Source organism: Cataglyphis hispanica, chromosome 14 (genome assembly GCF_021464435.1).
Source record: "Cataglyphis hispanica isolate Lineage 1 chromosome 14, ULB_Chis1_1.0, whole genome shotgun sequence".
Classification (NCBI taxonomy): Eukaryota; Metazoa; Arthropoda; class Insecta; order Hymenoptera; family Formicidae; genus Cataglyphis; species Cataglyphis hispanica.
Window position 1 is genome coordinate 4,010,886 of NC_065967.1, and position 14,514 is coordinate 4,025,399.

The 14,514-nt window shown below is 36.2% G+C and overlaps 1 protein-coding gene across 6 annotated transcripts in view; it reads right to left on the reverse strand.

The window, feature by feature from the left end:
- Window positions 1-4,828: 4,828 nt before the first annotated feature.
- LOC126854714 (steroid receptor seven-up, isoforms B/C) overlaps window positions 4,829-14,514 on the reverse strand; it is a 197,463-nt gene continuing 187,777 nt past the window's right edge. For all 6 annotated transcript variants that reach the window (XM_050601704.1, XM_050601705.1, XM_050601706.1 and 3 more), the window contains one exon: window positions 4,829-10,493. In XM_050601704.1, coding sequence (XP_050457661.1) covers window positions 10,216-10,493 — 278 coding nt within the window. In that variant the 3' untranslated portion in view covers window positions 4,829-10,215. The remainder of the gene's footprint in view (window positions 10,494-14,514) is intronic.

The window sequence follows — 14,514 nt, forward strand, 5'->3', positions numbered from 1 at the left end:
CGTCCGGGTGTCCGTGTCTTAATATATAAATTCATGGAATAGATCTCGATCCATGGATCTTCATTTGCGCAATACGCGGAAATCATATCATGCGAGATCGATAAATTGCCGAGTTCGTAGTTGCTATAGAGACAGATGCATAAATCTATCAATTTATATACATCTCCGTAGAATCTCATTCTCGTTTTATCAGCCATATATTAAATTTGAAATTAGATCAATGTAATAACTTCTCTTTCTCACTATCTTCCATCTCTCTCTTCCTCTTTCATGCAATAGAACTGCGGAAATGCAGAGTAGAACCACCGTTATCCAAACTAATAAGAAAACACAAGCAATCAGATAAGATGAGCAATCGGACAGTAGAACAATCGCTTCTCTGAACTTTGTCTCTGTTTTAGCAATAATGTTAAAAATTTATAAATTTGACAATTTGCTTATAAATTCGATTCTACAGCTTTTAATCTACACAAGTTTTTTATAATACATATAATTGCGTGATATTATATTATTTTACTTTATTTGAAATCTACTTGAATTCCAAGTTTCTTCAACGTTTTCATTTCGATTCGGTCCTTATAATTCCACATTGTCCGTATTTTGGATAAAGAATTTTGAGAATGCGGAAAAGATTCTTTTAGCACGATTCGAGAAGCGCGATTCCGTTCTTTTCGTTTCGCGGGAAATGCGCGATAGGTTGAGCGTTTTCATTCATGGGGAAATATTCATTGACTCGCGGCCTCGATTGTCCCGTCGGATGCACCGGCCGCCAGTTTCCAGGAAATTCATTATCTCTCGCGCGATTCTCTGCTCCCTTGCTCTCTTTCGCGGTGGACGAACGAGAGAAGCCGTACACCGTGCCGAGCGCCGCGCCGTTAAAATTATATCGCCGAGAGGAGGCTCTTCGCCCCCGCCGCCCCGCGTGTCGCGAGATATAATAAGGTCAGACGCCGGGGTTATCGCTGGAGTTGACCGTATCTCTTTCTCTCTCTCTCCTCGGGAAACGATAAAACGAGGAATAATATATAGAGAATGCGAGACCGCTGTTGGAGCCGCTCCAAATCGCCACAGCATCCTCTTCCGTCCACCCTTTCCGAGATTTTCGCTCTGTTCCCTTTCGCCTGCGTCCATCTTGGCCAATGTCGGAGTTAGTTTTCTGTTTCTTGGACATTCGATTCTCGTAAATGTTCCTTATCATGACCATAAAAATAATTTATACTTCTTATTTGTTAGACTATTAATATATTCCTTTTTTATTTATATATTTTCTTATTTTTTAAATCTTTAGAAACTTTAAAATTGCAAGAAATATATTTTTGTCAAGCATAAATATAATAATAACTATTTCTTGCAATTTTAAAGTTTTTTATCGCAGTATTATTAAATCCATCTTTTCATGTTATCTTAATATATTCAAGCCATTGATTTATCATCTAGAACATTATAAAAATGTAGAAATTATAAACATAAATTATGATATTAAATTTCTCCATTAAAATTCAATTAATTTTACAACAATTTTTTTTTATTAGAATATAATATCACAAGGAATCTCAAGAAATACATTTGATTCAAACTTTTTCAAATTACGTATATAAATTTTCTTACTTTAAAGAAATATTTAAGAATTTCTTCTTATTTATATTCTTATTTATAATTATCTCATTTTATATTTATATTATATAATTGTAATACATATCTCGAAAGATCATCATCAATCATTTCTAGAGAAAATGGATTGTTTTACACAAGATATTTATACGTAAGACAATTGTGAAGATGAGGGAAAGTAGTTTCAAAGAGAGTAAACGCGCGGAATGAAACGTTATCTGGTTGCGCTTTGATAATGAGCGTGATAGGAAGCGGATTCTGAATGAAGCGCTGTATTCGACATGACGCACAAATCATCGGCTGTGTAAGCATCGGGCAAGCATTAAAAACCCGCGCGTGTCTAATCAGAGCGGAGATTCTCCGCATTTCCGCATTTAATCGTTATTTTTTATAATCGTACGATTAGCGAGATGGGGACTCTGCAGATGCAACGTCTTCTTCTTGTTTAATGAAGCAAGACGAGATTTATCTATATCAACTCTTTTCCTTTCTAATCCTATTATCAAGATGCGGCGAAGCAGAGAAATATTTTACTTATTCATTATCGATATCAAAAATATTTCGCTATCTCAGTGTAAAAGTAAAAATATAATTATCTAATTTTTCAGTTATATCTAGGTTCTTTTATCAGTAAAGAATTTTTAAATACCAAAAACTATAATTTAATCAGAAATTATAACTTAACTTATAAAATATATCTAGTGAAAAGTTTTTTTTTTTATAATAATCATTTTCTTATAAATCCGCAATAAATTTCATTTCCTGAAATTTTGTAATTATTCAAAATATTTTAGTATCGCTGCCAGGAATATTAAACCCGATAAAGTGTGTTTAAAATATTATCAATGGTCCGACGATGTCCTTAGAAATTCCGTGCTGAAAGGACACGCATGTCCTGCCAACGCAATAATTCACTCGCGAACGTCGCGGCGTCGGGTGTACATCTTGCGTTTAGAAAGCGGAACGATTAATTTCAATCGAGCCAGGATGCCCCTTGCATGAAAAGTACCACGTGCCTGTCAACATGCGCTCGCAAAAGCGCTTTGTTTAGAAATGCGGTTTTTGGAATCTCGCCAACTCAGCAACTAGTTCTCGAAAGAGATCTTTCTTTATCATTCTCATCTCCTGCCGTCTCTTTCAACTAACTTTATTTTTATTTTTAGAATCTATACGTGCAGGATACAAGATATGGCTGTCTGTATTCAGGACGTATTTTTTTTTATATAATTTATTAAAAAAGAAGAAATATGATTAAGAATATAAAATCACTTTTTAAATAAATAATAAATAAATAAATAATTAAATAAATAATATTTAGATTAGAATAAATACATATAAATTATCACTATCGGTGTTTACTTCGAATATTTTGCGAGATAATAATTTCTCGCAAGTCTTTTTCGCGAACAAGGTTGCTTTTAAAGAGTAGATTCAATTTTTTGTATCCTAGAAAACTCTTTCACAACGTTTCTAAACCATCTCCCATTCTGTCCATTCCCGACTTCCTAGATTTATCAAAATTCTAAGCATTCGGCGCGACACGTTGCCATAAGAGATTATCGTCGAGTTCGTTTAAAAACCGAGCCATCGTTTTTGCCTTTCCGTTCATGCGTTCTTACGAGAGTCCAAACCGTCCGTTCCGTGATTTATCCGGGATTTATGTATGCCATAGACTAAGAGAGGATGCCTCTCCTCGTGGAAAAGACGCTTCAGAAACGTCCACGGAAGCTCGATTCGACTTGATTTGTCGACAATTCTGCACGAGCGCTGCATTACGTCACCTCGTTTGTTATCTATTACTACGTGTTGCGAATGTCGGGAAAAATCTGTTCCCTTGTCAGTGATTTCTGATTCTCTTTGCTAATTACTATCTGATATATTTTTCAATAATCAATGATTATTATTAAAAATTATTTGCTTCGAAAATAAATTATGATACATGTCTCTCTTTTTTAAATATGAGTCTTATTTGTGTTAAACGGTGTGCTATTCCATATAATGTTACTCCCGATTAAGACGCATTTTTGATACCAAATATAGGCTACGCATCTCGCGTACACTTCAACATGATGCTGCGAATGTTCGAAGAGTCGCGCGAGGATTCTATCCTGAAATAGGATAGTGGTTCTTGGCCAGGAGGATCGTCGCGAAGGCGAAGAATTTCGCGAGCGAAAAAAAAAAAAGCGGATGCTGCGCTCTCGGCTTCTTTTTCGAATACCGTGCAGGCACACATCTCGTCCCCCTCTTTCGTTCTTGAATGCACCGGCGCACTTATCGTGCGCCCCGAGGTGCATTCCTGCACGAGCGTATTTCAATATAAAACAATTGGCGAGCGAATTTTCCCCGGATCCGCGCGCGAGTGATTTCTGGCCGACGTGAGGACGGGCGATGCTTCTGTCTGCGATCGCGACCCCGCGGCCTCTCGCCGGCGAAGGCACTCCGTTTCTCTTTTTTCCTCTCCTTCCCGTTGCCTTTCTTTTCGCCGCTCCTCTCCCTTCCCCCAACTTTTCTCTCGTTTTTACTCCTCCTTTTCCTCTGGACTTTTACATATAAATCTTTACTTTGCGCCATATTTATAGCAAGTTTTGCAATTAAACGCATTAAAATTAATCTTAAAAATATATAACAATGTAAAACGATATATATAATTAAGTAGATGAAGTGGATGTAAATAATCAAAGCTTGAATGAAGCTTAAAATCAAAATTTGTGAATTATTTTCTTAATATAAAAAAAAGAAAATTAATTCTACGGATGTATATTTTATTTTAGTTCAAAATTAAAAGCATTCAGAGTAATTCATTAATCTTAATTTTTTTAATTATCTTTAGAAAATATTGTTATATATAATCATATTTTAATGATTCAGTAATACTTACCCTTGTCTTTAATCAACGTGATGTTTTCCACAAGGAATAATAATCCTTTGTAAAATAATATTAAAATAATAATTTTTAAATTAATTATAATTTACAAAGAGATAACATTATAAATCTAAAAACAGAAAAGTGAATTTACAAAAGAGGATAATAAATCTCGAAATAAAAATTATCGTTTGCATTTCTAAAAAACAATTATTGTCTTGAAATAACAATTAAAAATTTTAATCCAAAAGTAATATGTTAATTATGATTAACTATATTTGAAAAGTTGAACGATATATTTGCAATTTGGTTTTTCGCTAACGTATACAAGGGTCAAAATAATCAGTACACCGGTTATATTTTGTTGTGTAACGTGATATTTTTTCTTATTATAACATCTGCAAAAAAGACCAGTCGCGTTACATCTACAACTCGTACATACCGCCGTTATGCGTCTCGACACTGGTTACATCATCAATAATGCTTTTATTACTTGTCGTAGCGATATCCTACGCGACAATACAATATGTATGTGTGTGTGTGTGTGTATGAATTGCAAAGAAATATATACATATATATATTTGTTTGCAATTCATTTTATATATATATATATATATATATATATATATATATATATATATATTTATATTCATATATTTTCATATTTATATATTTATATATGCATTCATATTTGTATTTTTTATTTATATTTATATATATATTAATTATTTACACGTTTTTTTATACAAAAATGTTCACGACTTTATACATAACTATGTATAAGAACGTCATTCGCGCCCTGACGTACATACACTCGTTTGTCGATATAATACATTTTTGAGTTTCGTGAGCAATCGTATCTTCATCGGCGAGCACCTCGAGAGGGATCCATGTCGCGATGTCAAAGTGTTCATGCATATCGATAAAGATATGTCACACTTGGATTTTTTAATTTTTGACGCAATAGCGATTTAAATCAATAAAAATATAAAGTTCGATGTGTAATGTATTACTTATTGAGCAATTAATTTAGAATAATATAAAATTGTATGCTCTTCTCTCTCTACGGAAATACAAATATAATCACTATTACGATAAAAAATAGTTAAACTGTAGATCAAATAATTCATAAATTATCTTTATAATTTTAATATTGAATGTTATTTTTCTTTGTGATATTAATATTAATTATTATTAATCTTGCCTAATAATTATTTTAAAAAGTTGGCAAAAAAATGTTGAATTCTTTTTTAATTAGGAGATTATTTATAACACTATTCCGTCCATTAATTAATTTATGTAATCAAAAAAGGTTACTTCGATATATTAACGATCAGTATCGAAAAGTGTTAAGTGGACGAAGATAAGTGGAGTATACGATAATACAAGTGTGATATCACACACTCGACACTAAGTATTTAAGTACTCGATGTATTATAGTGATCGTCTTCTCTCTTCTTTCCTCCGAATCGATATTTTTTTATACATATATATGTCGCTCTTATATGTCTAAAATAACATGACTTTTTAAAAAAATTTGAATTTTGAATTCTTTCTAAATTTTAACGAAAAAACATAATATTTTACATTTAATTATATATCAAAGTCCGTGAAGTCTGATCATAAAACTCAAAAAAAAAAAAAAAAGGAAAAAATAAATATTGTATAAGATGAAGATAATGTGATATCTATTTTCTCAAAAGTGTACACTAATTTTGAAATACGGTACTCACACATATCCCCGCGAACGAATCAGTTTCGTTAATTGGATCCCGCTCGAGGAAACCCAATCGCAGAATTTCCTGTAAGGAATGACCGCTGCTTAAAAATATTAGAAATATCCCATATACCCTTAAAAAAAAAGTGTTCCACTAAGTAACTAGCTCAACATTGCCACATTTACTATATAACGTATAGTATATTCAAATATTTTCTCTTAGTATCATTAAACAACCCTATACAACGCGCCGAGTTGTGTATACAATATATTGTACAATATATTTATAAGATAGAAAAAGCACCGTCTCGAAAAATCGGATTTTTTTAAAATTTTGACGTACATATATCACATTATTTTGCAACCTCGCTCTCTCTCTTTCTCTCCATCACACGCTTATTTTCTTTCACTCGTTTATTTACCCATACGCATAAAATACACATACGTACACGTATTGAAATACACACGCACATCTCGCCGCGTCGTCCTCATTTCACGCATATTCAACTCACAGTTACTTTTATCTTTATCTATCGGAGACTCTAAGCGACACACGCATACACGAACAATATCGTATATTCTTCATATTTTAATAAAAAATATATCTCGATATATCTCGTAGCGTGATGTCACGGCTTTAACCCGTTCCATCCCAAACTCAAATATTTTTCGAGTTAAGTCGGAAAATCGTCTACTTATTCTCTTACTATGTAGAATAATAATAAGTTTAATGAAAACATCTTTGGAAAAATTAAAAAGAAAATATTATTTAATCATATTACATTAAATTTTTTTTTGCCTCGAAAAGTAAAACTTGCGTGTAAATAAGTGGATTTATCAAAGGTACTTTGAAACAAAAATTCTGCCCTTTACAAAAATTATATTAATTTAATTACGAAAACAACAAATAATAATATACAATTTATATAATTTAATAAAATAAATATATTTATTAATATAAAATAAAATTAATAATAAGTAATTTGTATTTTCAGGATTCTCTCGGTCCGAAATTTTAACAGCATTTTACATGCTAAGTAACTTAAATAAACCACTATTCGCAAATGTTAATTCTATATCTTTACCATTTTTATTGTACACTTTTAACGAAAAATTTGTATCTAATAAAACATATTTTATTAAACCGGAGGGGACGTAACGAGTCAAACTGTCGCTCATTTATACAATTCAACAAATTACCGGCATTATCTCGTTGAGGTTTCTAGCTATTAACAATCACGATTTAATAACTCTGTGATTCTGCAAGTAGTAACAATAGAATTTTAGCGCAGTTTGCTCGTAAATCGGAAGAGAATTCGCGAGTTCGCTCGGATCGTTTAAACATCTCAATGCAACAAAATAGCCTCGACTCACTTCCTCTCCGCAGCGTGTTTGCTCTGGACTCTTGGTGGGAATTTTCGTTTCGAGACCACCGAGCCCCGAGTATCGATCGGGATTAATCGCGATGCGATGATGCGACGCGCAATGGCACTGGCATACAGAGACGACTCTCGAGTTATCTCGTCACGTACACGCTCTTAAGTAATCCAAGATAAAAATATCGTATTTACAAGCTATATAATATTGGCTGTTTTTATGTGTGTGTGTGTGTGTGTGATATCGCGCGGTATTGTCATTCAAATTGAGCGTCGCGTGTGGGGTTTCGCTGTCGCTCGCTGCTTCTCTCCCTCGAAATTTTCACCTCGAAGATGATCGCCGTCGCGATACAAACGAGACATCGAAATCATCGCCGTAAGTCTAATACGATATACAATTAAACATTATCGTTCGCGTTAAACGCTACTCGCCGCTGCTACAAATACCATCGCGCGCGAACGTAAAGAAGACTAATTTATGACGCACGGATTTTTCATAAGTTTCCTTTGTGATTTCACGCCTTAAAACGCAACGCTTTGTTCTTTACATCCTATATATATACTTACAACAAACAATCTTTTTTCTTTTATATTAATAAAGTCGATTCGTTAAAATGCCGGGTATGCCGATGAAGCCCGATTCTCTTTGCTCCTATCTAAGTACTATACATAAGAGAGAGAATTTGTACAATATTTTTATCTTTAAATAGAGAGAGATAAACTTCGATAACGTACCGTGTACCGTGGCCTTTGCCGTGCAAAAATTACATTAAGAGTAAGATGTGAATTTAACGAGTCGTTCAAGGAACTCTCAACGTAAAATAAACGCCTTATTACATAATTATTAAGAATGATCGGATTGTGTCATAAACGTATATTCAATTATGAGGATATAAAAAGGAAAATATCGCAGGGGAAAAAAGAGGATAATTTTTAATAATACAAAATTATTTTTGCATATTAAAATTATAGTAGGCTAATTAAAAAAATAATTTTTTGCCAAATATGGCCAATAATAAAATTTCTTTTTAATTACATATACATACGGATAGATAGCTCTCTCTTTTAGATTATCACATTTTGAGAGATTTATTTATGTAAAATATTAAAATTCTACAAAGATTTTCAGCAATTCCTGGAACGATATTTTTCTTAAGGAAAATAAGAATTGTCACTTTAAGTGCATTATGTGTTTTGTACTAAACCGAAAAAAAAATTTACATATATGATTTTTTTATAAATTCGTTATTGTAGGAGGCAAAATATCCGGAATTCTAAGAAGATTATATAATAATTTAAGGATTAGGGCTGCGCGAGAACAACTGAGATAAAACCGCGTCTTGTCGGCTATAATTCTCGAAAGTCACAAAAGAGTTCGACGAAAGCGACGCGCCGTGGGATTTAGATCTGCGATGCACGTGCAGTGCAAGAGTTAGCGTCGTCTTCAGACCAAAGGGGATATTTCCGAAAGAATGTTTTACGGGCTACACGGACTTTGAGAGCGCGCAGCCTCGTAGAAGAGGTGTCAAGACGAATGACTAAGGCCTATGGCATGACTCGACTAATAGCGAGTACTCGACGCGAAGATTGATTCGAGATAGCGATGGGAGATCCACCAGCTCTCTCCTTCATCGTTGATTATAAATGCTAATTTATGACTTCTTCACGCCACGCTCGTCTCTCTCCTTCCTCCCTCCCCTTCCTTCGATTTCATTCCTTACCATATAACAAAACACTTATCTATCTATCTATTTTCCGCTCTCTCCCCCTTCCCCCATCTTCTCGCTTCATCTTCTCTCTCTCTCTCGCTCGCCTTCTTTCACCCTTTCACTCACGCATACACGCACGCAACAACTAACAAGCTCCTTACACGTATAAAATCTCTCCCTCGACCACTTTAGCGAGCACCAAGTTTTAACGCCCAGTGTTCCTGGACGTTGTCGGGCTACTCCGTCGGGCGCCTCCGTGATTCTCTGAATGAGCAACGTCTTTATTACGCCTTTTCTCTTTATTCTTTCCTTCTCGCCTTTCGTCTCCGAGATTTCCTTGCCTTCGACGAACAAGACGACGTCCTCTCACCGCCCGTCCACCCTTCTCTCTCGCTTCGTGCGCGTTATTCTACCACCCTCCGTCCAACTTCATTAATGACTGCGCTTAATTCTCCCTTGACTCTCTCTCTCTCTCTCTCTCTCTCTCTCTCTCTCTCTCTCTTTCTCTCTTTTCTCCTTGTGATTCTCCTTTTTTCATTGCTCGTTTCGTGTACAAAAGCCCTTAGGCTTGACTCAATATCCCGATTTCTCACGAGTACCAATTTAACGAAACGCGAGTGTAATAGACACCGATGACGAGGAACAACGAGACTTCTGCGGTCGACGCATCACATCAAAATCAGAACGTCACAAATAAGCTAATTGGATTAATAACGGCGTTGATGTGAGAGAACGACGTTCGGTACCTCGCGGATTTGTTATCCCGATATTGACTTCATGACCGACGACGGGAAAACCAGAGTGATCCCGCGTTTTTTTTTTCGCTCCATCGTTTTTCTACTCGCGCGCGAATCGGGCTTGCGGATCGTCGAGGGGCGCCACGACGTCACCGCTCGAGCTGTAATATTATGCGGAAGCTAGCTGCCGCCAGATAGAGTGTCACATCGTAGACGGCATGTAGGGCCAGTTGAAGCTGTTACCGCTTAGCAGCATGTCCCTGATGAGGGTCTCGATCGGCGTCTTACCCACCAGCCGCACGAAGAAGAGCTGCTCGATCACCTGCGACGAGACCGTCCGCAGCGATGGTAGTCGCAGCAGCAGCTTCCCGAACCTCGTCGGCTGATTCGGATATTGGGTTCGACAGTATTCCTCCAGCGCGCACTGCGACTTCTCCTGGAGAGACTCAATGTGTGCCACGTCCGAAAGACCGCAAGCGTCTGCAACAAAAAAAAAAGAGAAGGTTATTTAATTATATTGTGCAAAGAAATCTATGTTGATCTATAATTATTAAGTCAAAGGATGCTGTAACTTTTAACGATAAACATGCTTTATATTTCTCTTCAACTTTCACGCGATGATATGATATTAGATCACCTTCGATCTTATAATTGATCTTCAATATTTGATCATTCAAGAGAATTATGATTGAATTTATATTGTATTTCTTTTATTATATAGTATATATCTTACATATATTATAGTAAAGTTTAAGGCGTTCTAAATAGACAGATAAAAAAAATGTAGCTATAATATTACTGGAAAGCAACTGGAGCGAAAAGATGAATCAAAGTTCTAAAGTGAAATCATTTATGTATGTGAACATTGAACTACCCTGCAGATATACGTTATAAGAAGCTTAGCGCATTTCCTCGCGCCTTGACCTTAATTTGTCGCTCGTGTTCGCAGCTGATGGTAGAAAATCTCAGTTTTTCCGCTCCGAACGATCTCTTCGTTAGGCGAAGCGTGTTTGTCGATACGCGCGGTAGGCGATAACTGTTGCCGTTTAATCTACGCGCAAAGAAGAAGCACCTACGCTTTATTATCGAGCTAATTATCGTTGTTGCCCATTAACCAAGGCATGATTAGCGAGCCGGAGAATTCCTCTCCAGCGATGTAGAATAGAACACGGCCGCTGTGCGATGGGGGAGCGGAAGCGGAGGAGAGAGGAAGAGAAAAAAAGACGAAATTAAACGTAACCTACCGCGAAGATAATGAGTGAGCGGACGGAAATCGAGCGGAAGTGTTCTTACGAGAGTGTTTTCATCGAAATTATCGGCATAATAATGCTTGTCAAGATTGGCCATGTGATTTTACAATTCTATCAAATCAAATTCTTCAACATCAATCAATTAGCGTGCTAATTAAATGTATGTAATTAAAAAAAAATGTACAAATATTTTTATTTTAGTCAAAAAATGTACAAATATTTATATTTTTATTTTAGGTTCTAGGACTGCTTATCTAATTCTTTGCCTTTTATCATAAAAGTGCAATAAACAGAAAGAGAGAATTTAATTATAATCTAATTGATAAATTCGGTTATCTTAAAATACGTTGCTATCAATTTTAATATTACTATGTAAATAAGAAGAAACAATTTAGATCAATGTTATCAGGCTCGGATCGTGCTACTAGGTGTGACTTGTCATTTCGACGCGAGGATTAAGACTCTTATAGGGTTGCAGCGAAAACCGCCTTTGGGCAGATGAAACTGAAATCTACGTTGGAACGTGCACGTGCCATCCGGAGATAGTGCAAATGTCAGACTAATCACGTGGGCCATCTGCTCACTTCGGTGTTACTCGTGAAACTGCGCCATTGTTTCGCGCAGAAAATCCAGTCTCTCATGCACGGGGCAGAGAGAAATGGTGCGTACAGTTTGCCCAAGTATATCGGGTGTATCGCAAAAACGGTATCACTTAAATCCAATTCTAATCTAAATAAAATTAATTAGAGTTGAATTTATTTGCAGATATTTTTTTCTTTCACATGAAAGTATAATCTCGTTTAAACTAATAAATTTTTTATTTATACAATATAATTAATTTATATCTCTAAATAAAATTTTATTATTTAATTTGATGAATTATTAGCACCTCGAGATGCTCGTCTCTTATCCCGCACGTATCAAGGCATCCGTCTCATCATTTGCGTTTTTCCGTGAAACGAGCACTGCGTACTACGACGAATCGCTTTATCGGGAGGCGTGCGTGCGTGCGTGTGCGTGAAGAATCGTATCTGTCCACGCGCGCATAAATCGACGGGGTACCGATGATGGAAGAGTCGGGCGTGTGCCGAGGGAGTTGGGGATTCCTTTTTGCGAACTCTGCGTATACGACGGGAGGAGATACATTGTCGTTTCTCGTTACGCGCTATCCTCGGCAAGGCACGGCACGGTACGGCACGGCACGGCACGCGGCGCGTACATAAACGCGCTACAGACGCCAGATTCCTTTGTGGCGTGGCCCACGTGCGCATAATGGGCTATTACGCCAGTACGTAGGGAAATAATGCGATTCTCGCGCATTTGCATTTCCGTGCGACGACACGTCTGCGCGACGACGATGCGGAAACGATGCGCGGGAACGAGCGAAATTGCACTCCGCGACCGAAACCGCAAAGTTTGCCAATTATTGGAATAGATAGGTAGGTAGGTAGGCGCAGTGAATGACCATTGATTTTACAAATATCTCTGTGTATGTGTACATCGTGTGGCGAAGGATAATATAATTACATTGCTGAAAGATGGCGAAAAGTGACATCTCTATATTTTTAATTATTTTATATAATCATAAGATAAAATTATGCTATTGAGAGATGAACGGTTAGTTATTAATAAATTGTAAATTATTTATATCACAAATTGATAATTTTGATAAACTGGAAGATTGTTCGTCTAATTGAAAAAAAAAAAAAAAATCGCAGCAATATTTATCGAAGATATATTTTCCCTCTTTTTTTCTAAGTCCATAATGAAGTCACAAAATTATGGCACATCTATTTAATAAGGGTTTAATCCTAAAGTTTAACTTATTATTATGAGATAATATCTGATAATTTGATCGATAGATAACAATTTACCTACTTTATTTTAACGCATGTTAATGCATGTTATATCTAAATGCATTCATTTATGTACTTTGCTATTTATGATTGCAACACACTTGTTTGCATATTATTGTCGAGCGCTCGAGGAAATCTGTGTCTTACTGAGATCTTAATAGATCTTTCATTATAGCTTACGTTTGCTCAAGGAACACAGTTTGCATCAGGTATCAATTTTACGAACTATTTATAAATACACATTAATTATTTCTCGAGCAAAAATTGATTTCACGCGAATCCTTTTATTCTAAATTATTCGATAAATTATTCTGGAATCTACGTAATCAAAGAACGCAATAAATTCGTAAAAATATGGATTATTGTATTATGAAATTATGGATAATAAAATCTGAAAATCATATGTGATGTAATTGTTACAGATAACGATTTAGCGAATAAATGACAAATGAATAATTCAACAAATGTTTCGGTCCAACTTTTGCAAACTAAATGTCAAAATAATTAAAGGAGAACTTTATGTCACAAATGACACTGTTTGACGAAATCCGCACGCGATCCGGACGCGATCGGCCCTATCAGTCTCGATCGACGAGGATTCAATTTGAACGGGAGAGACCGCGAGGAATCCGCCAACGCCAATAAACAAACTGTCGGATTGCCTCTACACGATGTCGTCAGCGCCAATTCACCACATCAGTTCGAATAATGCCGTGCTGAGTGGCGTCTCTGGTTTCCTTCTCGTGTCATTTCTCTCTCTCTCTCCTTCATTCGATCTCTCTCGTTGCACGCGTTAACCGCTAAATGCTGTGGCGCCTCGTTGACCGAGCACCATTGTAAATTGTAACCAATCTTCCGCGGTAGGGCTCCCAAGTCCCATTGCCATCTTATATGCCGTTGATGAAGACACACGCCTTCGAAGCCCCCTCTGCCCACCTTCCCCCTCGTGCATGTCACTTTCGATCGATTGAAATTTAACGGTTAGCGATTTATCGATATTGCGAGCCTTGTGTAGCGATATTGAATCAATTACGTCGCTTTGCGACGTTTTTATACTCGGCAAGAGATGACAGATTGAATTGTTGCAGAATATCTCGAGTAGAAAGACATGCATGGGATTTGAAGAAAATCAGCTTTTCGTCAAACCGATAAGATCGGTGTGATAAACTTGCCTTTGCCTTCCTTCTTGATTGTCTAATGCATTTTTCAGTCATTTTCTATCACGCGATCAAACATTACTTTCTCTCTCTCTCTCTCTCTCTCTCTTCCTCAAAACTAATATCAGACATACGACATCAGACAATACGAGATCCACTGTTTTCCAGTATGTACCAGTTAGATCCAGTGTTATTAGCCTGCCTTAATAGTCTTAATTTCGCCGGGGAGACATGTGGT